Source organism: Echeneis naucrates, chromosome 3, assembly GCF_900963305.1.
Source record: "Echeneis naucrates chromosome 3, fEcheNa1.1, whole genome shotgun sequence".
NCBI classification, from domain to species: domain Eukaryota; kingdom Metazoa; phylum Chordata; class Actinopteri; order Carangiformes; family Echeneidae; genus Echeneis; species Echeneis naucrates.
Window position 1 is genome coordinate 11,623,062 of NC_042513.1, and position 26,187 is coordinate 11,649,248.

General features: G+C 40.4%; 1 protein-coding gene across 3 annotated transcripts in view; it reads left to right on the plus strand.

Annotated features, from left to right (window-relative positions):
* The window catches only part of tspan4a (tetraspanin 4a), a 120,945-nt gene that overhangs the window by 53,801 nt on the left and 40,957 nt on the right, over window positions 1–26,187 (plus strand). For all 3 annotated transcript variants that reach the window (XM_029498161.1, XM_029498162.1, XM_029498160.1), the window contains one exon: window positions 22,610–22,801. In XM_029498161.1, the coding sequence (XP_029354021.1) occupies window positions 22,610–22,801 (192 nt within the window). The remainder of the gene's footprint in view (window positions 1–22,609; window positions 22,802–26,187) is intronic.

Genomic DNA, 26,187 nt, shown 5'->3' on the forward strand with positions numbered 1-26,187 from the left:
CATGAAGGGCATGCCTACCCTCCAGCATGACCCCCCCCCCCCCCTCTTGGGGACTCTCTATATGAAAGCAAGACTAATTTCAGCAAAAAGCGTCAGAAATATGATATTCCTCGGTTACTGATTTACACAGAAGAATCAGCGGATTTCTTGTGCAGATACGTGTGACATGAGGCATCCATTTCTGTAAGAATGTGGAAACGCGAGGGGGCCCCTGTTGCTTAACAACGCGCTGATTGAACGGGCCTACCAGTCTATTTGTCACCCAGCTTCTCTTCTCTGTAAAGACCCACTAGCTCTTCTCATCATGCTGCATTCTCTCCTACCTCCCTGTCTCACTCAGACGTACGTCTTTAGCCTCCTTGTCAGTAATGCTGCCCACCACTGCATTTTGTCATGCTGCTCTCACGGGACACTCCTTGTGACTCTATTTTTCCATTAACAATTTCTTATGCCACTCTTACTCTGCAGGGCAGTTCCCATTGGTCCCCTTCTCTCTGTCCTCCTGTTCTGATTTGTCATGCCAGTGCCATTCCCACATGCCCGTCTCATTGGTCACTGTCCACTGAGCTTTCTATTACCCTCTCTCTTTCCTTCCTCCCTCCTTACCCTTCTTCCCATGTTCTTTGATCTCATACTTGTCCTGTCAGAGATTTTTCTCCCTACAGTGTGTTACCAAGGTTTTGTTTTTGTTTTTTTTTAAATCTGCAACACCTTCATCAGCGGAGAACAGAAAGGGAGCGCCGTGTCCAGAAGCTGCGTTCAACGACACCAGCTTCAGTTTTGCTCATATTTTTTCTTTACATAGGGGATTTCAATCTGTCATTAGCATCACCTGAGTGCACAGAAAGCCATTGAGAAGTCTGAATATGGGGAACATGGGGCCATTATTGGAAAATAGAGAATGTGCTGTAAAATACTGCAATGCTGTTTCTTTGTTGGATGTAAATGCATCAGTGTGACACTGAGGGAGTGCAGAGTGAGAAGACAAATTTATGGAAATACCACCATCATGATAAAGGAATATTAACTTTGAAGTCACTAAATCATAATGACACAGGACGCTACACAGCAAATCCTTTCCTACTGAATGTTAATTAGCAGACGGCATCAACTTCAAAAGATGTCTAAGAATAACATGCAAGTTTTAAAACTGTTCTAAAGGGACTAATTAGATTTCGACAAACTGTAGAACCATTGTGTGTCTATATTTCAGGAGCCTACAGATGTTTAACTGGATAGATGATAACCACTCCAGAAAGGAAATGACACTAATCTCTCTGAAGCGCTCTAAAGTAGACAGAAATGACAGCACCAGTTGTTTGTTCAAGTACCCCAATTGATTTAAACTTCAGACTTTCCTCAAAAATGCTCAGGAGACTGTTGACTTTAGTGGTAAAGGCAGAAACAGAGAGACGCTGCATTGTTGCAAAAAGAAAATTAATAAAACAACATCAGGTCAAAACAGAAAGTACTACATGTAATATTCATGTGTTTCTTATAAAAGAGGTGAGGTGTTAGTGGGCAAATTGCTGTTGCTGATGAGCTGATGCTGCTGCTTTCACATGGTGTTCAGCAGAACGAGAATATATTATAATGTTCTCTGAGTATTCAGGCTTCGTTCAGAAAAGACTGCTGCCCACAGCTTATACTACTGGATATCCAAAATCATTCAAGTTAGCTTTCTATGTTACATGCTTTTAGTAATGCTTCGACAATGCAACAAATGCACCGACCGCACATAGGTACTCTTGGGTGTGTTCTGGTCTGCCCTGAATTTAGTCTCCTGGCACGGTTAACAAATGATATTATCTCCTGATTCTGTCCTGTGTCATTGCAGCATCAGCTGCAGACACAAAAACTGACTCAGACTGACTGGCCTCAAGCTGTTAGCCACACAAAAGGTAGTTGAAGTAAGTATGACCGAAAAAAGCATCTCTAAATTTAGCTCAGTGTTTCGTTACCTTTCACACTGAAGTATAGCCTCCTTTATGCAAAAATCTGCACCCTCCCTGAACCTCCACATCAACTTTCCTATCGCTAACAGTCTCATCGCGTATCAAAGTTATTTTCTCTTCCACTCCCTTATGGAAAAATTTACTTTTATCCATTTGTCACTTTTAATTGTCAGGACAACAGGTTATTAACTGAAGTGTTAATGTCAGGAAACAATGTTCATGTCTTAATGGTTTAATATAGTACAAATCATCCTTGCTTCGATTGGAGAGGATTGGAGAGGAAATTACCCACGAGCTTAATCTCCCTATGATAATAATGAGTAATAAGAGCATCCAGGTTTCTCTTCATTTACCTACTTTGTGTCTTCATGCTCTACCACCTCATCAGCCACTACTGATTGTATTGAAACCTTAAGAAGGTTTTTACGTGTCTAAAAATCAAGATTCCTGGTTGCGTACACCATGTGGCATAACCTCAGTTTCTTAAAGTGAAAACTGATGAGCTTTTCTTACATCCACGCTTGTGTGAGCGTCCATCTCATGGCCATCATTAAGCCGGATGATTGCTCTGCTCAGTGACACTTTATAGCACCGGTGCACCTCAGTGTGGAAACTGCCCCCTCCTCAATTTTCCAACATCCCAAGGACATTAACTCCCACCAGTTCAACTGCTTAACTGTTAAATTGGGTGGGTTTGTGGACATTTAATGACTTTTGTGGATTGCTTCATCAAGGCCTAAACATCAGCGATTATTTTCTTTTAATGTCCTGATTGTTTGATGAGCCTGACATGGGGCTTTTATGCCTGCTTCATGACTTTGACGTGCATTTTCTTAATTTCAGCCAACTCTTGTAGCTGAAGTAGTTAACACTCTGGTGTCAAAGGTTAACTCTGGCAATTTAGCTCTTTTGCTAGACATTGTATTGGACCATTGTTCACTCCTCTTTCTTATCTGTTCCGACACAGATACTGGACTCTTTGCACCTGCAGAGTTCGTGGAGCTTGATTCGAAGATTATGCTGTGAATTGATTGTATTTATGTGTTTAAGATTTTAAGACCGTGCGCTCAATGACTGTGTCTATTAAATTAATCTGGGCCTTGTATTTCTTCTGTGTTTTTATCTAAGTGACGTTGTGATTGACTGATTGTTTTGCCATCGATTAATGTTTACATCCTCTGTTAGGGTGCATGCGTCTTGGGCTTTTATCCTGATGAATACAACTTGCCTTTCTTATACAGTGGCTTGCAAAAGTATTCATACCCCTTGAACTTTTCAAAATTTTGTCACGGTACGACCACGAACATAAATATGTTGAAATTTGCGTTTGTGAAAGACAAACACAAAGTGGCACACTATTGTGAAGTACAAAGAAAATTATGCATGATTTAAAATTATGTAAGAACATGGGACATGAAAAGTGCGGTCTTTGTTGATCAGTTACAAAGAGAGGAGGCGACACATACCACTGAACTTAAAGAATCAGATTATGGTGTATGGAGCCATAGGTTACTGTTTTCTATTTGGAATAGTAAAAACATTTTATTGCATACAATATTGTTTTTATGATGTTTTTAGATCATTCAATATGATGTATAGGTTTGGTTTACATTATTTCTACTTAATCCAAGGACCTTGGTCAGTAGTCAATTCTGCCAAAGACCTTTGTTTAGAGATTATGTATATATATATTATGTGTCCCTAATCCCTATCCATAATAAAGACTGCTTACATTTCCCATCTATTTCCAATTCATTATTATGTTTCCTACATATTTGCAATTTCAAATTTAAATATAATGCTGGAGAAAAGTCAAGGTAAAACTGATTTTCTTTGATAGTAAATGCAAGATTAATGCCATTGGACCTCCACCTCTACACTTGCTAATTCATTGCACCTACAGTATATCTTACACCTAATAAATATAGTAATGGAAGTGAAGAAAACACATTTTTAGCACCAGTCATAACTGCAGCGCCACACGGCTGATGAGCAGGCAAAGGGTGTCTTTTCTTATGTAGTAAGTCACTACACCATGTTGCCCACCATCTGAGTGTTTGTGTGGGCCTCACTTAGTTATTATCTTTATTATCTGACATCTTCCTGTTCCTGCAGGAGTTTATGTACCTGTGTGCATATGGCAACAGAACCTGCTCTGAAATGAGGACACATTGAGATCAGACAACACTTGAGGGGCCTGGGGACTGAGGGTAATCTACCTCAATATGCTTCCTCCATTACGAATTCCAAAATGGCCTATCAAAAACTGAGGGAGTTTCAAATGTGAAAGCCTTGATGACTTCTGAAGGCTTTGAAAGTGAGACTTCAGTTCGGGGGCATGAAGAACCAATCTCTGCAGGTCAAATGGCATGACTTACTCACCCACGAAATAAGGAGGCACTGCATTAAACAATTAAAAAATCTTGTGTCTGGACCACTGTCGGTTTTCACTTCATAGCTGCTATGCTGGACTTGCTTTTAGGATGTGCACATGTGAATCCAATGATTTATGGGGTAGTTTAAGCACCTGGCATTAGGGAAATAAGCTGAAGCATATTGGTTGTGTTTGAGCTGGTCCCTCGTATCTGACTTTGCCCTGGGACTGGATGGCTGCTGTCGCCATGTCTGACAAAACAGGCAACCGTTGCAAGAAATCAGTCTCCTCACAAACACAGTCAATATAATGAGACCAGACCTTCAGGCAGCCGTGCGTCTAAACAAATAAGTCTTTATATCTGCGTGTGTGTGTGTTCCTGATTGGAGAGAGGGGAATGGGGGGTGGAGGGAGAAGAAAAGAATATTGAATAGATTAGAGATTTATTGATTACCCTTTATGGCGTCTCTCTCACTCTCCCTCTTTCCTGCTGTCTCTTTCCATCTTCTCTGGGTCTTCCACTCTCTACCAGTTTATTTATAGAGGGTTGCTGAGAGCTGTGCTTTGGCTCTACAGTGTGTTACAGGCTTCTAGTGACCTGCCTCCTCTTAAAGCATCATTGCAGAGGTCTGTCGAGTGCACCAACGTCAAACTTAGTGTAATGGAAGGATGGCATGAAGGCAATGAGCACTTGCATCGAGCAGGCCCACTCTTCTTTTAGTCTTTACAAATGCTCCATGATGTCTCAAACAACTGCTCTTTGAGTAACATTGCAGTGTAAATCCAGCTTCCCTTGTGGTACAGGGTGCACCCTGGCTCACTGCTCTGATGGCCATGAAAAAAAACAAACAAAAAAAAAAAAAACCCAGAAAATTGTACACATGTAGACCATTGTGCTGTGCTTGTACTCGCACTGTTTGATAATGATTGTGTTTGGAATCTGAATGAACGGGAGCACTGGAGGCAGAGGGGGTGGATAAGGGTATGGGGGCAGGTATTGGTTGAGACTTGGCAGTTTATGTTTAGATTTACCAGAGACTGCAGGTTTTTTCAGCAGGATGTGTTGGCTCTGGTGGTGTTTCTAAGAAGATGGCATACCACGGCTGCTAAATCTTATCCTCAACACCAGGATGAGCAGATAATATGCAACCGTTTTACAGAGAAAAACAGCATCAAGAGGTTCCACCTAAAATGACACTCTCATGGCTACAGCACCCATGAAAAGATTCATAATTGAGACAGCACAAGAGTTTTATGAGGTGAGTTTCCATTCACTTGTTTTTTTTGTTTTGTTTTTTTTGTTCATAAAAAAACCTGATTTGAAATAGCTGCCATTCATAAAATCCTGAAATAACAAAAATTTCATCACAGCTACTTTCATCACAAAAATGTTGCAATCAAAGGGGTGCCAATGGCTGACGAAAACAAAAAGAGAACAAATAAAAACCGAGTAACGATGAGTAAAATTAAATGAAACATAACTGACATTTTTGCCAACGAATAAAAACTAGAGTTTTTGGTTTTTTTGTCAGCGAGTTACAGCACATCTCTTTCTGAGGTGGCGGGAGAGGGGCTTCAAACACCTTACCTCTGAGGAAGTAAACAGAGGCTGCTCTCTGTAAAAAGGAGGTCCGGCCACACCAGACAAGCAGAAGTCTGATCTTAAGTTTTATTTTTTGTGCTTGATTTTCGATAGATTCTTTTGGGTGATAACGTTTAAAATGATGCGTGTGTATTGCAGGTTTTAACCTCAATACCCTTCCATTATAACAGGTTAATAGATGTTCCAAATGAGTGGCGAGCCAAGAGAAACATTTTAAATAATACATTGCACTGCAACCAAACCATTTAGATTGTAGTCGAGTAATTCTATCATAATTTTGTCAGACTAAAATCATTATTGAATTTTGTTGGCTAAAAACTGTCAAAAATTAAAGTGTTTCAGATGACCAAAATATGACTAAAGCTAAATTGCATTTTTGTCAAAAGACTGAAAATTGTCAAAATGAACACTGGTTCGCTGGAAGTGCTATGAATTACCTGCATGCGGCGGATAAACCATAACTAGAAATCTACCACCAACAGCTTTTCATCTCGAGAAGCCACATTTTCTTTTTAGAATTTTCCTGTAACTTGGTTGGAAATGTGGGAGACATTCAGTTTGAAAGCTGATAATTAACTATGAAACTTAGGTAGGGAGGAGGTTGAGTGGCTGGTCGGCCTGCAGCATACGGGGACTTGTTCACAGGAGACCAGTGTTTATTTCCTGTTTTCCAGAAACAGCTTCCGTTTTTAACCAAGTTAAACTGGACCAGCTAAATGGTTATTATTGTAACCATGGCAACAAGAGTCCGGGGATGATGGTTATGATCTTTCCCAAGACCTTACCAAGTCATTTTGTTGCCACCTGATCTGGCCTAACACCATAAAATGCTGACCTGTTGATGGCGTCTTCAAATCAGAAAATGCGTCTGTATCATCATGGGAGCGATGACGTCGGCTGGTGTCTATATGCTAAAAAATAAATCTCTGATAAAGCCGGGGGTGGATATCCATCTCAGGAGCAGGGTGATCAGTCATTTTGGTTAGAGCCCCCTGCTTAATGCAGAGCAGACTGAATAATGCAGTAAGATGACGTGACGTGTAATTCAGTAAAGGGGGAGATCATCTGTTTGTTGAGCTTTGCCAAGCACTGTGGGGGGAGACGCAAACCCTCAATCCAAACTCCCTGCAGGTCTACAGATTGCCTATCTCCACCGATGGCAACACAAACCAAAATTAGACAATGCACCTAGCCAACGTGAGTATTTGAATATTTCTGTCTCTCAGAGTGGGAGTGGTAGAATGGCTGCAGGAGGCCATACAGCACAGCAGAGGCTACAATATTTCCCAGCTTTCACTTGTGTGAGACTTGCAACAGAGTGATTTTATCAGAGAACATCAAAACGCCTTAGGGGAGGTATATTTCTTTTGTTCCACTGCTCTTTCCTGATAGAAAGAAAGGTATGAAATATCTGGCTACCTGTGTCTTTTTTCCAATTCTAACCAGATCAGATTAGTGGAAATACTGTTATCCCCAGCAGAGCGCACAAAGTAAAAAAAAAAATAAATCTATGTACTTCATTAAATGGAAAAGCACACAGTGAATATACTTCATACTAGATGTACCGTATTTCCACTGTCTGCGAGAGACTGTTAATATGGATTTTCGTGGCTAACTGACCACTGCGGTGTTTTGTTTTGTTTTTTTTGACCGTGTTTACCAAGCTTCTCTCCCATGAGGATTCAGTAATGGGTTTTATTTCGATGAAAGATACAGTAGACTGTAATCCTGCAATACACAAATACTGAGACAAGCATCACCTTTGGAACAGCACAGTCTGCCCTACAGGGTTGATATATTTTCTGATTTACAAAGTAGGAGAAGCGGCAGTGGAACAAAAGCAGAAGATATATATATATATATTTTTTTTTTTTTTCAAATTACAAACACTCAGGTCAAGTCAGAGGCCAAGTAATGGTTGTGGCTGCTTGTAAAGTTTGATGTATACTGAGACTTTCATATCTGTTGCACTATGTATAAACAAGTGGGGGATGGAAAGGAGACTTGGGGGATCAGAGTGACTTCAATTCTAAAGAATATATATTCAATATCATTTGTTCAACGTTACTGAAAGTTTCTACTCCAACATCCTTCAAGTGCCCTTGATTCTGCTGACCAGACCAGACTTTCAAGGCTACTTCCTCATGTGGAGTCCAACCGACTTCCAGGCTGAGCACAGGCTTTTATGAGGGAAAATAGGTCAGTGTGCGACGGCTAAGTGTGCCCTTTTCCTCAGGTACAGAGTGGATAAAAGGAGCAGCGAGAGGTATCGCTTTCGACTGTCTGGGCGTTCGCCAGGCTTCATGAAATGCTGCAGTCTCAGTGAGGGGGATGCTGCAACGCCAAAGGCAAACTTCAGCAAACAAACACTCTCATACTACACTGGGGTGTGTATGTTATGTGTAGGTTAGAGAGTATTTGGTAGTGTGTAGCAAGTTTTAGAGGTAAATAGCTGCAAGACATAGTACTCTGTAGTGAACTGTACATTTACTCAGGTACTGTCCATAATTATAATTTTTTTGTACTTTAGTATTTATATTGTGGAGGGACACAACCTCCATTTTCCAAATCACTGGACCAAATTATATGAGACTGTATTTAAAGTAAGTAAAACTCGTTCAGCCTTGACCAGCTGCAACTCTATTTCTGTCATTTACATACACGGTGATAGAAACTTATGACTTACAGTTAGTCTTAAAGCAGCAGGAATTGAAACAGCAACCAGATCACTGCAGTAATTACAACCTCATTACTTTACTTTTATTACTCAGCTGTCAGGACAGTCAAACTCTAAATTGTCCATGCCTTCGTGTCACATCTGTTGTATTTAACAGAAGAAGAGGAAAACACTTGGCAATTTGACATGCAGGAGACCGTGCAATTTAAAGGGGATGTTCTAACCAATCCAGCGGCTACATGAACTGCGGTGACTGCGCCGCTGTCCGCTCCTCGCCTCAGAGGCACAGTTACCTGCAATCCAGCTGAAAATTAAGGGACATTTACCGGGTGCAAACGCCTGCCAAGTCAGCCCAGAAGATATTTCAAGGCATTTAAACATGACAATTGTGGAGATTCATTGCTTTCCTTTACCCCACAACTCAACAATATCTCAGCCGTACTGACCAGACCAGGCTCTTCATTTCTGCTCTTTCAATCTCCCAGTAAGAGCGAACACGCTGACTCCCAGTTATATCAAAACAATCTTACTGGGATTAATAAATGTGCATGTAAGGTAAATATCATATAAACTGCAATTATTATGAAATCTCTTGTGCTCTGTTGTGTCGGTCACTTATATTGGTGTTGTGTTGGCAGCTTTATTGGTCAATAATCTGAACACTTCCATGAAAAATAACCCAATATCAGTGCATGCCAAAACTGTAGCAGCTGTCACTGCTACACCAAAAACTGTCTGGGTGATTTTTTTTTTTTTTAAAGGTAGTTCAAGGAAAATAATTAACTCACACTCACTCACCAATGACACACAATCTCCAAGAGAAACGGGGAATTAACATAAAGAGCAGGATGTTTCCCTTTTCTCCTCACAGTGCAATGAGACTGAAGAGCTTCTGACTCTGATGATGAGATGTGCAATTACAGCATGACACAGTATCATTCACCTTGGTAGGCTGTCATGGTGGGGCCTTGTTAACCTTGTTAGCTCAGAGGTACTGATAATGATCTTCTGCTCTGGGAAACAGATCACAAAGCCATTTTCTTTTCTCTGAGCCCATGCGAATTTTCAGTGCATATTGCATTTGATAAAGCATCTGAAAAAGTTGATCATGACAAAAAATGTTTTTGTACCTTCCAATTAGCATTAAAAGTCAGCCTTTTGCTGACAAAAGAAACAAAAAAAAAGACCAAATCACAAAGAGGGAAGGTGAAAAAGTCCTTCAAAGTGTTTAAGGTTCAAACAACGACACGATCACTGTTAATTCAAACAAAAACAAAAAAAGAAAAAGTAAATGAAAAGACTATCAATGAGCTGAATCAGTTTGAAAAATGGAGAGTTTAAAAAAGAAAATAAAGATCACGTAGTTACCTGACAGCTGCTCTCTCACTGCTGTCAGGTTTTCACTCCAGATACACGTTTAATAAATCATTAAAGCAAGGAGTAAAACAGCAACACTCAAATGCCTTATTTTTCCTGACAGATAATGAAAGTGCTTTTGTTCTTATTCTGCACACAACCTTTTGGCTTCATCAGGCCCGTCCTTCCTGAAATTCAGTTACATACTGCTAATATTTTAAAGCCACTCTATAAATACAGCAGAGACGAAGAAACATGTATTTCAAAGCGTTCATCTGCAAAACAAAATGGAGCGAGAAAACAAAAAGAAATGGATCTTTGCAGAGACTTGTTTAAGGTCTAAGCATTTTCTTCAGGCCTCTATAATGTCATCAAGACAAGTTTAAGGCTATTTAAAGTATTTAATGCCAAATAGAATGCAGTTTAATAACTGGCTGATATTAATGAAAACAAATAGGGTTGCTGCATATGACACAGGAACTGGAACAAAATATTTAACCAATATCAGTGTATTTAGAACTACCACCTAAAGCAGGCTAGAAAAATATTTAAGATGTTTGGAAAAGACTTTACAACCTTTCTGTGGAGGAGATTTTTTTTAAGAGTTTAAGACCCTCAGACACCAAGTTTATTGGTCATCTTTTTAAATTTTGTAATTCCTGCTTTCTTATATTTCAATAATTTACGTAATTCACTCACTGAACACCTTATATTACTTCATTCTGCATGTTTCATACCCCTTTAACAGGGAGTTTATTGTATAAAAGAACAGTATACTGTGCTGTTACTGTCCTTACACAGTGTGGTAGGAAGGCACTGATACCACTTTTATCCAAAACAAATAGTGCACGAGTACTTGCATTTGAGTACTCACCGATACCGAGTAGACAGACAGTTACTTTGAATTTGTTTTTCCATCTCTTATTTCAACAGCATTTCACAAAACAAATTTAACAAAACGCATGTCACGCCACACATATTGTAAGATTTCAGTAACACATATGCCACCTGAAAATAGTTCCACACTGCTGACATGACTTCTCGCTTCCCACCTTGTAGTCAAGTGCTATAAACCACGCGCTGCCGTAAAGTCGTATTGGGGGCAATTTTATGAGTACGAGTACTCATGCCGGTTATCTGCGCATCCCTACAATGTGGTTTTCATTACATTTTATCTCAGCAGCTTTGTTTGTGCATCCTGTGCAGAGATTCTGCAAATAAACGGAGAGATTTATGTGTTTATGAGGCAGTCTGGGGCAGAAATGGATTAGTCAAACTTGTACAGTGTCCAGGACACACCCACGCAAGGTAAATCCACAGTGACAGGTCCCTGAGCTTCATGTAAGCAGAGAAAAAAAGCATGTGCCACTTCATGTCAGTTCACAACAGATGTGGAGATGTGCCTTTTTGGGTTATAGGGGACAAAACATAAATGTGCCAAACAATGCCAGCAAACTCCTCCACATAATATTAAAGTTCAGTATCACAAACACCCGAGAAGGAAAAGTTTTTTTTAAGTAATTCACTGGAAAGGAGGCATAACAGCCGCCCCTAAATATTACAGTACCCATGAGTCCTGACCTTGGCTGCTACGGAGGAAAACCAGAGAGTTGTGCAAATCAGAGCAGAATCAAATTTAAAAATGCCTTTGCCGTTGAGTTTACCGAATTTACTGAATTCATGCAAACTGACACAAGACTCCACAAGGGTACTGATGTAAGATGCAGATCGTGCTGTCACAATCTTTAGCTTCCAACTTCTGTAGTGGTGCAGGTTTTTACTTTGTACACAGCTCGTACCTTGAACTTTTTCCTTTAATCAATGATTCAGATATTTTGTATTTTGTTTTTTTAACAGATATGGATGGAAGCTTCAGGGATCATCAACGCAGTCACATAGCATTATCAATGGCGATAAAAAAATAAAATGAAAAGAATCCAGTCTTAGTGAACTGCTGGCACTTGAAATAGCCCCTTCTCTAATATGAATTATATCGCAATAAAAAAAATTGTCTAGAGACCTGGGGCTGCTCCCTATTTTAAAGTGTGATATTAATAATTCATTAAGAGAAGATGTACAGGGAGGTGGACAGTAGCCCAATGGCAAAGGGTGGGAGAATTGAATGAGGGTAATTGGTGGACAGGTGAGCAATAGCAGGAGCGTGGGAAGAAGACCCTGTGGTGCTGACACATAGACCTCCTACATGAGTTGGAATATTTTCTGTGGGCTTGAATCTTTGCCATGACTTCTGCAAGCAGCAGGAGAAGTAAAAAGTAACCATAGGTCAAAGAAGGTCAAATAGAAGATCTGTGGGATGAGATTTTGTTGCTAAAATTGCTTGACAAATCTCTTTATAGAAGGATTAGATACATCTACACCAAATGAAAACTGTGATGCACTTGCATACCTTCAGTTTTGAGCAGGATGGAACAGTTGCAGCAGAAATAATGAAGTCTCCTAAAAATGACACTGTGTTTTATTTAATTAGAGGTTGAGGTGATCGGTTCCACTGCAAATTGCATCACCGGCTGTTAAAGTGTTGTGAAAAAATGTACTGTTGGTGGCACCTCAAAGCACACGGCTTAGGCTACGAAATGTTTGTAGAATGATGAGATTATGGATGAATTGTAAAAGGTTTATGCAAATCTCAATAACGCCTAAGAAGATGCCAAAGAGCTTTTAAATGTAGACTTAAGTTTGCATGTCGATGGTGTCTGTGCTTGGCAAAGCAGAACTTTTTCTTCAGCCTGTCCCTTAACATTTTTTTCAAACTGTCAGACAGGGAAACGGGTCAGTGCTTTCTAAGTGAATTCATTCTGTATTATTACTCTCACATCAATGATGACAGTCTAATCTCCTTTTAATATCCAGATCACTGGGGCACCAGTGGTGTAGTGGGCGGAGCGTGCACCCTGTTGGTAGGGGGCTACGGGAACTCTGTCAGCAATGCTGGTTCAGTTCTGGTCAGTGTAAATAAATTAATAAAGATTCTGATCGCTGAGACATGAATTCTGAGTCTCCACTGCATTTCTCACTGCTTGTTAAATATGCTTGGAAAAGTTAAGAGAAAAATGGCTGTAGCTGTGTAAGTTTTTTCAAAACTGCATGCATTAAAAAATGTATGAGGGGGGCAGCAGGCGCTTGGATATTATGCTAGGAGAAGGTTTGAATACGTTCAAATGAATTCATTTCTCTTTCTAGATGGGCTGCTAGTCTGAAGCTTGATTGGTGTTAAAAAGCACCCACTGATTTTAGAAGCAATTTATGCTCTCTAACAAATATATGCAATGTTTTCAATTACCCATCTTACTTGGCTAACATATGTTGGGCTACATTTGCTTAAAGACGTCACTTTGTCATGATTTAATTAGCAATTCTTATTCGCAGTTCATTTTGCCAGTGACTTTTTTCTAATATGCTGCTCCCTGCATGGGGTTGAGTTTGTCCTGAAGCATCTCTCTGCACTGGAGCTCTGAGGAAACCAGAGACAAGTGTGCTTGAGGGAAGTGTGGTGTTTGGGCTCGCCTTAGTAAGAAGGGGCAGGATATATCACATTTTTACATTCCCAACCTGAAGGCAACAAACAGCCTAGGGTGCGATTATAGTTTCCTGCTCACACGTGAACCCAGAAAAGAGAAAAAAATTGTTTAAGGTTCACTTTATTTTCCTGTTTGGAATAACTGGTTTGAACACTTCAGTGCTCAGTGCTCCTATTGCCTGATGTTTTACTCCATATCTCCGTTTAATGAAGGACTATGACACCAATCTAGGACAGCTCTATGTAAAATGGGAAAACAGGTCATTAAAAACATGGCAATAAATAACGGCAAGTATGTTTGTAAAAAGCAAAAGGTGCTTTGCTGCTTCTAAGGGCTCTAACTGAGCAACATTTTCAAATCCTCTCAGGGGTGACTTCAACTTATCACGAATGGCATTTTTGTGCTGAGCAACTGCCTCTCAAAGCTTTCCGCCAGCTGAGTCGACTCCAGTGATGCTAGTCACTGATATCAAGAATTTATCCAGCAGGTTTTCACTGAATATTCTTCGGTTCCAAATTCAGCACACCAATCTGACTTTTCAAGAGTGGAAGAATTAAGCCACAGAGACATTTTTTGCAGCGGTAATGCAATTACCATCTAATGAAAAAATTTCAAAAAGCTGGTTGCGACTTGGCAAAAAAGGTGGACAGTCATTTTTCAGCTGCCCACCAGTTTTATTGATCACTGTGTGGAGCCTGGCGGCAATTTAAGAAAATCTATACTCTTGTCCCTTCGTGTTGAGACATTCGGTTTCAGGAAGAAAAAAAAAAAAAAAAAAAAAAAGTCAGGCCAGAGCAGAACTTCATTTAAAATAAGATGTGCCTGTCATTTGCCTCCCACAGAGTGTAATGGCCAGCACACTTTAAAGCAAGACTATATTGCAGGGGAGTACAAAGGCTGGAGGGGCAGCTGGTGATGTCGAAGACTACAAGCTTTTAGTAAGATAATCTGCTCTTCAGACAGAAAAGTCCATATTTCACTTGAGCTGGGTTAAAAAGCTTTTTAGCCAACAGATGTGGTTGGACAGTATTAAAGGCTGATGAAGAAAAATCTATGAACAGAACCTGCAGGAGTCTTTAACCATCCACACTGCTGGTGTAAATGCAAATAAACAAGTACTTCCCTACTTAAAAAAAAACCCCAAAAAACTGTAATATTAACTCCCTAGTCTTTCCCAGATACATATATAATATATATATATATGTACACACACACATACATAAAAACCAAACACTGTATGTGTGCACAAGCCTTCATTGATGACATTCCTGCTGTAGCTGAGATATCAGAGGAAAAAAAAAAAAAAAAAAAAAAAGCTCTTTCTGACATTTGTCTGGAGATTCTGTAACATCCAGTTTGTTCAGGATGATGCACAGATGTTGCTGTGCACTTCTCAGCTGAGGTATTTTATGAAGGCACACAGTAGAAAAACTGTCCACAAACCTCAGTGTGGGACAACTGCACAAAAAAAACCCCAGCGCAGAGTTTTTCCAAATGCACTTTTGCAATACTGTGAGAACTATTCTGGATGCTGCGATTGAATCTGGTTGGCAAAGATCTCAGAAAATACAACCAGAATTACTTGTAGGGCTGGATTCTACTTATTATAAACTTCAGGCTGGGGGTCGAAATATGAACGACGACATATTCATCCCGTGTCAGGTTTAAGTAGATAAACGATGTGCAAATATCCCTAGATTGGTAGATCATTCGTAAAGAGCACCTCAGCGTCGTTTAGAAAATACTGATGAGACTTGAACTGTAAAAGTGAAATTGTTTTGGTGCATTCCAAATGACCTTTCTTGGTAATTTGGTGTTTTTAGCAGTGAGATAAGCTTTTGTCAAACTAGAGTCAGGAGTCACCCGGCAACAACTTTTGGCAGCTTAGTGTCATTTTCCAGAGCTGTTCAGTGCTGACACCAGAGAAGCATGAATTAAACATCTGCTGTACATATCAACAGGGTGAATTATGTTATACAGACATTCTTTGGGCCAGCACAGTCCTGCAGATTTCTGCAAGAACCCCAGACACCTCATTTTAAACTTTTTTAAAATCATCACTCACGGAGACAGTGAGAAATTTGAGATGCTCTTATTTTTAACTCTTACATGGGACACACTGCTGGTATCTGTGCAGATCACTCATATGTACGTCAGGTGCTGTTGGACCTGCCTCTCACACGTGGCGGAGTAAGACGCAATCTCCGCACAGTAAGACTTTGTAACTCCTATTGTAACCAGGTTTTTCCCTCTATTGTTTTGTTAAGTTGCAAAAACGTAAACAAGTCTGAAAACAGTGCTGTTAACACAACTTCTGAAAGACTAGCAGCCAATGAAGAAACTCCAACTCACATACGCTCAGCTAACAAATGGTTGAGTTATGATTACAGAGAACCATGGGAAAGAATGAAAGGAGTCTGCATGCATCTACAATATTTTGTCATCAGAGAGGAGGATTTTCTCTCATCAGTCGGTGGTTATTTCATTTCATATTTGTAAAAACTAACTGTAGAAATGAAAAATGTGCCCATTTCAGATCTAAAAAAAAAAAAAAAAAAACTTTTTTGACACAACACACAGTATGATCATTTAGTTTTTCTGAAAATGAGAAATTTTAATTTATTATTTAATATCAGAAGTTTGCGCTTTGGCCCCAATCAATCTGCATAATTCTCTTGCGTGACCAAGAGGACTGCTGTTCCTGCAGGTTTTCCTCCCCTTTTCTTAAATCAGCTCTTACATTGACAATACACTTCTGCAGTGTGAGGTCGATTAAAACCCAACAACCCTCAGTCCTGACCAGCAGGTTGGAACCATGAAAGCAAATATAAGGAAGAGGCTTCATCCTCCTGGGGCAATCCTAACCACGACCACATGTTCAAACAACAGTGTCACAAAAGAATCCATGAAAGTATCCATGAAAAATCTCTCCTCTACCAGTCACTGGCCCTGAGATGCTTTCAATTCATTAATGCATGTGAAAATATTCCGATTATGACCTTAATCATGCTAATAGAATTGAAATACTGCATTCCTGGCCCACATATGGAGAGCTGATTATTATAAGGACACCAGTGCATCAAGAGCCCCACTTGCATTATATATAGCAGGCTCAGGAGTTACGTAATGCTTCTTTACATGCATTTTTTTTATTGGGAAAATAATTTAGAGAGATCCATATGGTAGAGCTGAAAGGGTTTGCCAATAGATCTATTAGCTGAGTCATTTATCAAGTGAAAATGCGAAAGAAGCTACTGGTTTGGGTCACATCCTGACGATGGGCGTTGAGTTTTATTAATATTAATGTCACACAAAGGGTTATATGTCAAACCCTGTTGAGTGGCTTATTGTCAGTTTCGTTCTGCTTTGTTTAATTATCCGTGTACTTCCTGTTGCCCAAAGACTCAGCTCAGCCGTGGTAAGCACTAGAAATTCTAAAGGCTCTATGAGAATTATCAATAGTGGTATTAAACCCAGGGAAAGAGGCATCTGATCATCCGTGTTAGTGGACTCAGGAGCAGATACCAATCTTATGAGTGACCGCTGAAGCTGCACAACCCTCATATTGACTGGTCCTCAGGAAAGGTGCTGAGCTGGGGAAAAAACTGTCTGGGGGTCCTTCAGCATTCTGCTCTTGAGGACCCCGTTCCTCAAGAGAGCAGCGTTCACTAGGACCCTGATTGACTGGGGTTCGTGACTAATACTGGGATTTGAAAGAGGAAGGCATTGGCATTGTTAAATGCCAATCGAGCTCATGACTGAGCTATTGATCTGCTTCCGGGGATCCTGTTCCGAAGGGCAGACTGTACTCCCTGTCCGCCCCTCAGCAGCTGGCCATGGAGGAGTACATCAACGCAACTCTAAAAAAGTAAATACTCTCTCCTGCATTTGATCAGCTACAAGGAGTTAAAATGTATTCAAAGCTGGGCTTAAGGAGTGCCCATCACTTGGTGACAATAAATCAAATCAGATTTATTTACATAGCACCAAATCATAACAAAGTTACATCAAGGCACTTTACATGTGGAGTCGGTCTAGACCAAATCCTTTATAAAATGATTTAATGAGACCCAACAGATCGCCCCATGAGCAAGCACTTGGCGAAAGTGGCAAGTAAGGGAGGAGGATGAGTGGAAAACTGCTTTCAACACTCCCATTGGACACTACAAATACATAGTGATGCCCTTTGGTTTGACTTATGCTCCTGCAGTGTTCCAGGCCCTGATTAATGATGTACTAAGAGACATGTTAAATCGAAATGTTTTCATGTATTTAAATAGCATTGATTTTTTTCACCTGACCTCGAGTCCTACGTGCAAGCTGTTAGGAAAGTGCTTGAGAAACTGCTGGAACACAAGCTGTTTGTAAAAGTGTGAAGTTTGTTGGTCCTGTGTGCTCTTTGTAGGTTATATAATTTCTCTGGGGCAGGTGCAGATGGAGCCAACAGTTCAGGCCAAGGTGGACTGGCCCACTCCTTCCTCAAGGAAGGAGGGACAGCAGTTCCTGGTCTTTGCCAATTTCTACAGAAAGTTTATCAGGGGTTTTAGTTTTTAGATTTTATTGCTGCCCTTCTGCATGCTCTCACCTCCTCGCAGGAGGTGGGCCCCTTCAGCAGATTCTGCTGACCCTGCACTCACATTGTCAGACCACTTCTGGCATTTTTTGGTGGAGGCAGAGGCCTCTGACATGGGGATTATTGAAGTCCTCTAAGCACTCTGGTAAAGACAACGGAATTCATCCATGTGCATTCCTGTTTGAAGCTGTCCCAGGCGGAGCAAGACTACACAGAGGGAGATTGGGATCTAATTGTAATGACAGCTAACAGACTGAACCTTTGTCAAGCTGGAAATTGTTCTTTTCCAGGTTAAATTTTGCATCGTCTTACCATCCTCGGTCTAAGAACGTCCCGCCTCCACGGGCCAGAGACAGATTCTGAAAAGCTAAGCCCAATTCTTCCTGCAAAATGTTTTCTCAGTACAGTGTTGTGGGAGGTAAAGGCTTGAGTTAAGGAGGCTGAGAGAGTCTCATAAGTTCCACCGGGTGGTTGTACATGCTGAGGCCCGGTGATTCACAAGGCTAACACCTCCAGAATCTCTTGCCATCCCAGAGTTTAAAGAAAAGTTTTCTGAGTGCTGGGGGGGTTTCTGGTGGCCAACCCTGTGCAAGGATGTAGAGTATGTGGCAGCGCACTTAACATGCTCTCAGAACAAGGTCTCAAACAAGCCCCCATCTGCCCTCCTCCAACCACTTCACGTGCCACAGTATCCTTGGTCAGACATTTCTTTGGACTTCAGAAAGTAACACCACCATATCAACTGTGGTTGACAGATTTTCTAAGATGGTAAAATTGTTTGGCCCAAGTTACCCTCTGCTAAAGAGGGTAGGTGATTCTGATTCATTTGTACCGAATGCATGGTTTTCCCAGTAACATGTTGTCTGACCAGGGGCCCCACTTTGTGGCATGCTTCTGGAAAGCTTTCTGCGAGCTATTGGGAGCAACCCTGTGGTGATATCCAGCGGATATCATGGATATCAAGAATTATACACTGGATATCAAGCAGAGAGGCTTAACCAGGAGCTGGAAACAGGGCTCTGTTGCATCTCCTCCAAGAACCCTTTTTCCAGTTCCAAGATGCTCATCTGGGTGGCATATGCGCACAACACTCCTCGTCCTCCACAGGTCTGACCCCCTTCCAGTGCATCTACGAATATCAGCCCCTTTTATTACCAGACCTCCAGCATGAAGTGAATGTTCCACCAGCAGCCACCGTGGTTCAGTGATGGTGGCAAATGTGGTCCCGAGCTAGGCAGACTAGACTCCGCTCTTGCGCTGCCTATAAGAATCAGATCAAAGAAGCAAAGTGGCTCCTGTTTACAGCCCCAGCCAGAAAGCCTGGCTTTCAACTCGGGATCTTCCCATACACACAGAATTGCAGAAGTTGTTACCCTGATTCAACGGACCCGTTCCTGTGTCAAAGGTTATTCATCGCCCCGCTCTGGCTCCCCAGATCCTCCCAAATCAGGGAAGATCTGGGAAGCCCAATCAAGGAGAGCATCTTGGTCCCTCTCTCCAAGTCCCCTCTGCCTCCTCATTTCATCAACAGTGGGCCAGTCTGTACTATTAAGCAGCTTCTATCGGTCTGGTGGCAGAGCAGGGGGACACAGTACTTGGTGGAGTGGGAGGGATCCCAGAGGAGTGTTCGGAGAGGTAATGGGGGAGACGTCCCCCATTACCATCCTGAAGACCCTGGGCTGTTGGGTGTCAGCTGTAGGGGGGTACTGTCAGGCCCTTTTGAGTTGCTTATTGTCTGTTTTGCTGTTGTTTTTTTTTTTTTTTAGTTATCCGTGCACTTCCTATTTTATTTTGGGAATTTGTCTTTGTCATTCCCCACTTACTGTCAAGTTTCCTTCAGTTGTGATTACCTGTGTTTCACCTGTCTTGTTGTCTCCCCGCCCTGTGTCATGCGCTCTTTCCCTTTTGCGCCTTCTTGTCTGTTTCACGTGAGTGTTCCAGCATTCTTTTCTGTGAGTTTCTTTTGTGTTCTGACCCTTTGCTGTCTTTTTTTGATTCCTTGACCAAGTCTAGCAATTCCGCACCTACACCTGTGCTTTGTGGATTTATGGTTTTGACCCTGGACTGTATTAAAGAGAATTTACTTTAACTTCAGCCTGTCTCAGACTCGGCACTTTGAGTCTTCTGATTCCTAGTAAGCTTGTGTATATATTTTTACCTAAACTGCGAAGCTCCGCCAGGCAAATTTTTGATTTCGATATTATCTATCTAAATAAATCTTGTGCGCATATATATATATACATATATATATACATATATATACACATATATATACACATATATACACATATATATACACATATATACACATATATATATATATATATATATATATATATATATATATATATACACATACATATAAGCATCACATGAACTTATTTTCACATTGTAGGACCAAAAAAAAAAAAAAAAAAAATTATATATATATATATATATTTTTTTTTTTTCCTCCTTGTGTAGCCACACTTTAAAATCATGCCCACATTGTCACACTTCCTATCGGATAAACGCATGAGTCAGTTCACCACCATTTACTCTCAGCATGCCTGCTTCCTTCTTCATCCTCCTCCTCACTGTGGCCAATCATTATAGGACACACTCTGGGGTGTAATACAGGTCGGCTGTACGCTGCAGTGACCCAGAGACCATTCATTTAAAAGCTGTTCAAATCTCCTCGCTGTGTGTGTAGTGAGCAGAAACCTGTCTCGGTGAACAGAGCCCCACATGAGTGGTTTTTATTTTTGCATTGCCCTACTTCTAGCTGAGGAGCTAATTAAATAAGATCCGCTGTTAAAGCCTTAGATAGAAAGGAAATCATGTGTGTGTTTAGGAGGGGTTTGCGGTTGAGTGGTAAGCCCCCTTGCCTTTGGGAGTTCTGGTAAGTGGTTCTAGAGTGAGTGTGAGGGATGGTATGATCGTTCGATGGATGAAGTACATCTAAAAGCACACTTCTTGTTCATGGGACAAATTTGCAAAAACTCTTCACTGGCTTTGGACTCTTTAGCATTTGCAGCAGGTTTCCTCCCAGAGCATCTGGATTCTTGAAACGCTGGCCCCAACTGGCTGTAGCTGGTCACACATATTGTTACATATCAAACTGTTTAGTGACAGCGCTAAATAGAATATCACAACTAAAATCATGGGAAATTTATTCTTTAAAATGTGAAATGGTTACCCCTTTTGTCGACCAACCATGGGTTGTTATGGGCCTGTGCTTTAAAATGCAACGTAATGTACCGTAATTACTATGTTGCTGGTTCAATTTCGGTTTGGGCGTTGAATAAATTTAATTTATGAAAACTTTCAGCAAAATACGTGCAAAAAAATACAGTGCTAAACTAAACAGCCAAACTGAAACTGGAAAAGTTGTCCAGTGATGTGAAAAGCAAAGATGCAAGCAGACCAGCAAGTGGGCAATATCAAAGTAGATGCGTGATTTGGCATAAATTCAAAAGCCTTAGTAGTATTGTATTGAGGTGCTAATGCTGTGAACTGTAAAGAGAGGAATTTACTAAGTGATCTATATTTTTACAGTCCTTTTGTAACCATGCAACTGTCTCGGCGTGAGTGCATGAATTTTGTCTGATCATTAAAAAGATGCTTCAATAAAGAAGCAAGTGTGAGAGCAGCCACACACCAGCTCTGTCTAATGTTACAGTAAAAGTCACCTCTCTGATACGCTTTCTACATGCTCGTTACTTTTCATGACAGAGGATCCAGCTGCCAGTCCAAATAACTTCAAGTTTACATTCATGATTCGTAATAGCTCAGTGTGAACATGAGAAATGGTGAAAGCAAACAATGCATCAGCTGTTGAGTGACGAAAATGAAAATTCTTCTCTTTGGACAGGACTACAGTGACCAAACCAAACTGAGAAAGTGACCTGAAAGGAACAGTGTGACATGTTGGGAAATATGCTGATTTGCTTCCTTGCTGGGAGTTAGATAATAAGATTGGTACCGCTGTCTTGTCCGCACAGTGAATATATATAAGAAAAAGCCACAGCACAGTTGAGTTGAACTTGAAAGCTGGGAATGGGTGCAAACTTTCAGTGACTTGGCACACATCAGCACCTCTTCGGCTCACTGGCAAAAAGTTATCAAATTAATACAAACAAACTGTCCCAGTGACTCACAGCTGGACTGTGTCTTGAGAGGAGCCAGTCATCCAACAATAATTCAGTTAGTTACTATTTGATGACGGGAAATAGTCCAGCACATAATTAATGAACTATCCATAGTCCTAAGTGCTAAGAAGTAAATGAATGTTATTCATGAAGGTATGGTTAGGATTTCAAACTAGATCAGGTTGCTCTGCACTGCTACTTCTGTGACTCTCTCACCCCATTTGTTTCTGCTGAGGTTTTCCCTCTTCAATCTTCACATGCCCGCTCTGGCATGCAGTTTGAAAAACAAGCAGGAAAGTTACAGCATGTCAGCAGATATTTTCATGTTGCACCATGTTTGATTGCGTTGGTTTGTTAGCACACCAACACCTTCACACCCTTCCCTTTGTGTTTCCTTTGCAGCTGGGAGGATGTGGTATACTTGGTGTGGGAGTGTGGCTCTCGGTGACCCAGGGAAACTTCGCCACCCTATCATCATCCCTTCCCTCCCTGTCAGCAGCCAACCTGCTCATCGCCGTGGGGACCATCATCATGGTGATTGGCTGTCTGGGCTGTGTGGGTGCTGTCAAAGAGAGTCGTCCTCTGCTGCTGACGGTGGGTTATTTGTCAGGATGGTTTTTTTGATGCTCTTGTCGGCTTCTAACACGAGGCTGCGTTAGTGCTGCGTTAATGTTGATTATGATCTCAGCGTGTTTACAAATTACAATATTATTGACAGATTGGTAGGACACATTGATGATTTGCGCTGTTCGTTTCATGAAAAGCTCTTTACATTGAGTTCTGAAAATAGCTGCTGTCTGAGTGAGCTTTGGAAAAGTGAGCGTCCCCATAATCACTGCGAGAATGAACAGCGCTGACAGAATCTAAAAGATCAATGAACAGAAACTCAAACGTTGAAAAGTAATTATGCTGGAGGAGTTTCTACAGTGTATTTTAGGTAGTCAGATGGATTTCTATACAACTGAAAAGGTGACAGTGTAAATAATTTAACATCTGACTGCTGATACCAATGAAAGAGCTACATTTTAGCACCTAATGCTAACATTAGTTTGACAGCTCCAAAATCACGAAGGTAACAATTTATTCTGAGCCTTAAAACGTACAAATATGAAATTTTACATTTCATAACTTTCTTTCACATTCAGACTATAGACTCTAGTACCTCAGATACCAATTTAATCAACCTCTTACATCGAAAGAGGTAGTTGCCAACAGCCCATCTGAAAACAATGTGATGTGATGATCAGTGTCAATAAAGTTGTTTATCTAGGTGAATGCCCAGCAGTGCAAAAAGACCACCAGCTGCTCTTGGTTGTTAACAGTTACACCCATTAGAATATCACTATTTAGCCACAGGTGGATACATTTATTTGTCATAGAAACTCAGTCAGTGGGGATGGTCATGACTAAAGTTTTGGCTGTCAGCCAGATGCCGACGTTAATGTAAACGAATGGGAACGTGTGAAAGCTGCACTAGACAGGCCACAAAAGAACCCATTAGGTGAAATTAGTAAAAGCTAATATTTATACATAATTAAAGGCCTGAGACACCCCCTTTTTTTGGGGTGGTACATATTAATACAACACCAGCACTGTAACTATAGTCATACCCAAACAGCTAAATTTAAACTTAGAAGAAACCTTTGCTATGTTATGTTGCGTTCAGGGACATCTCCAGCATGTTGACATTTTCCACAGCCTTTATTGCACCAACACTTTTACAAATTTCTTTTGAAGGGAAAACCGCTCCCATGTCCATCAAAGCTGCAAGTTGAATGCTGTCAGTGTGCGCTTTTATGCATATGTGGAACTCTCACATTCCTCCCACATGGCAAAACAGATACAGGCTGTCCATTTAAATTTGATAAAAGATAGCCATGAGAACAAATACAAGACCAGTAATGTAACAAAGACATTTTTTTTTTATATTTCTATTCCATTAAAATTTTTCTACTTCATGGCAGCCCGAGCTTGTAGTGAGTTGCAGTGGGCAAAATGGACACGCCACTGAATCCCCATTGAGATGGAGCTTCCCTATTATTATTTTCTCCCTTTTTCATAAAGTTTAAAGGTTTAAAAAATGTTCTTGTGTTCATCTCAGTAAAACAACCTCTGTTTATTTGTACGGTGGTCTAACAGCTGGTGTTATTTTGTCAGGAAACAGTCTTACTCATAACACTTCAAAATTTGCCAGTGAATATACCACAAGAGAAGAGTCATCTGATATATGATTTCTTGTAGAACTTAATTGTAAGGAATCTGGCTGGTTATTTAAGCAGCTGAAATGTGAAATATCCCACAACACAGCATTCAAATACCTAAAAGCTACAGATTTATTGAGGCTATCAACAGCTGCAAACATCATCCACAAGGCTATATTTTAAATGCTGGTCCAAACCAACCCATTTTAGAACCAACCATTAAGCTCAACCCAGCACGGTGAGTAGTTTAAGATGAAAATGAAAGAAAAAAAAAGGTCTAAATCAACCATCAAAGGTGTTTTTTGATGGATATGAGTTTAAAGCATGTCTGTCTGACAATCTGAGGTGAATTTTGTCAAGGGAAGAAAAAAAAAAAAAAAAGGATTCATATTCACAAATATTCAACTCAGAACCTTGGAAATATTTGATGTAAAATATCAAACATTTCACAATCTAATTTATAGAAGCTTTGAACTAAGCGAACAGCAATTTTCCAATTTTCCTGATGTAAGTGTGAACAACAGATACAAGATTCATGAGTATTTAAACAAGCTCAATCAAGCGCCAACACTGCAGGAAATTAATTATTTCTATATGGGGAAAAAATAAAATGAATCATTATAGAAATGGTACAGAAGGAGCAAGCAATTATGAGCTCTGTGGGAATGGGTCTTAGTGCTGATCATTAGTGTGATCCATGACATTTTCCTCACAGTGTCCCGTCCAGTTACTGCTCTGTGTCAATATAATGAGACTGGGTGAATTACAAGTTTGCTTTAATGAGTGACAGAGCAACCCATTCTTCATGCAGATAAGAAAAGACTTTCCTCCGTTCAAATTTCAAGGCTAATTAGCATGTTGATCACCGATGAGGGACACAGAGAAGACAACGTCCCTGAAACAGTGAAAGACTAACTGTTTTGCTCTTCTGGCAAAATGATTATTGCCTTTTGTGGGCCTTATAATTTGTCGCACCAAACATTGCAGTTAGTCAAAATATGCTTTTGGAATTGGGTGGCAAGGACTTCAAACACATTTCTAAGATTAATATGAATAGAAAAATTAATCCAAACATGTTTTTCAAATAACAATATGGTTGTAAACTTTGCACAAATTTATCAAGAAGGAATGTGGACTAGTGCGTGAATTACCAGAAACTTTCAATGGGAAATTATGAATGGGAAGATTCAACATTGGAAACTTTCCATGGCAATTATGGGAATGAATGAGAATGGCCCATCCTTCAATTTTGCAAGTTTCCACTTTACTCCCAGTTCATTCATTCATCTTCTACCACCTATCCATTTTGTCAGACTAAAACCATTATGGTATTTTGTCGACTAAAACTAGACAAAAAATTAAATCATTTCAGAAGACTAATATATATATATGTATATTATATATATTATATATAATATATATTATATATATATCAGAAAATTGCCTGTGAAAATGAACACTGGAAGAGATGTAAGGAGGGGTCCATGCTTCTAAAAGCAGAAGTTCTGTTCATTTTCTGCACAGTCAGTACTGGCTGTTGGGGCTTTTCCAAGGCTTGGTTGGATCTAAAACATGATCAGCATGGCAGAAGAGCAACTGCAACACAAAACATTTGGTCTTTGATAAAATGTTACAACACTTGATGATGAAAAGCTCTCTGTAGATGATGTTTTTGAACATGTTCAGAGAGGCAAAGTCATATCTGAAGTGCCAAACAGATAGCCACTTAAACAATATCAGACAGGGAGTAGGCAGAAAGCTAAAACCAAAGGCACAGCA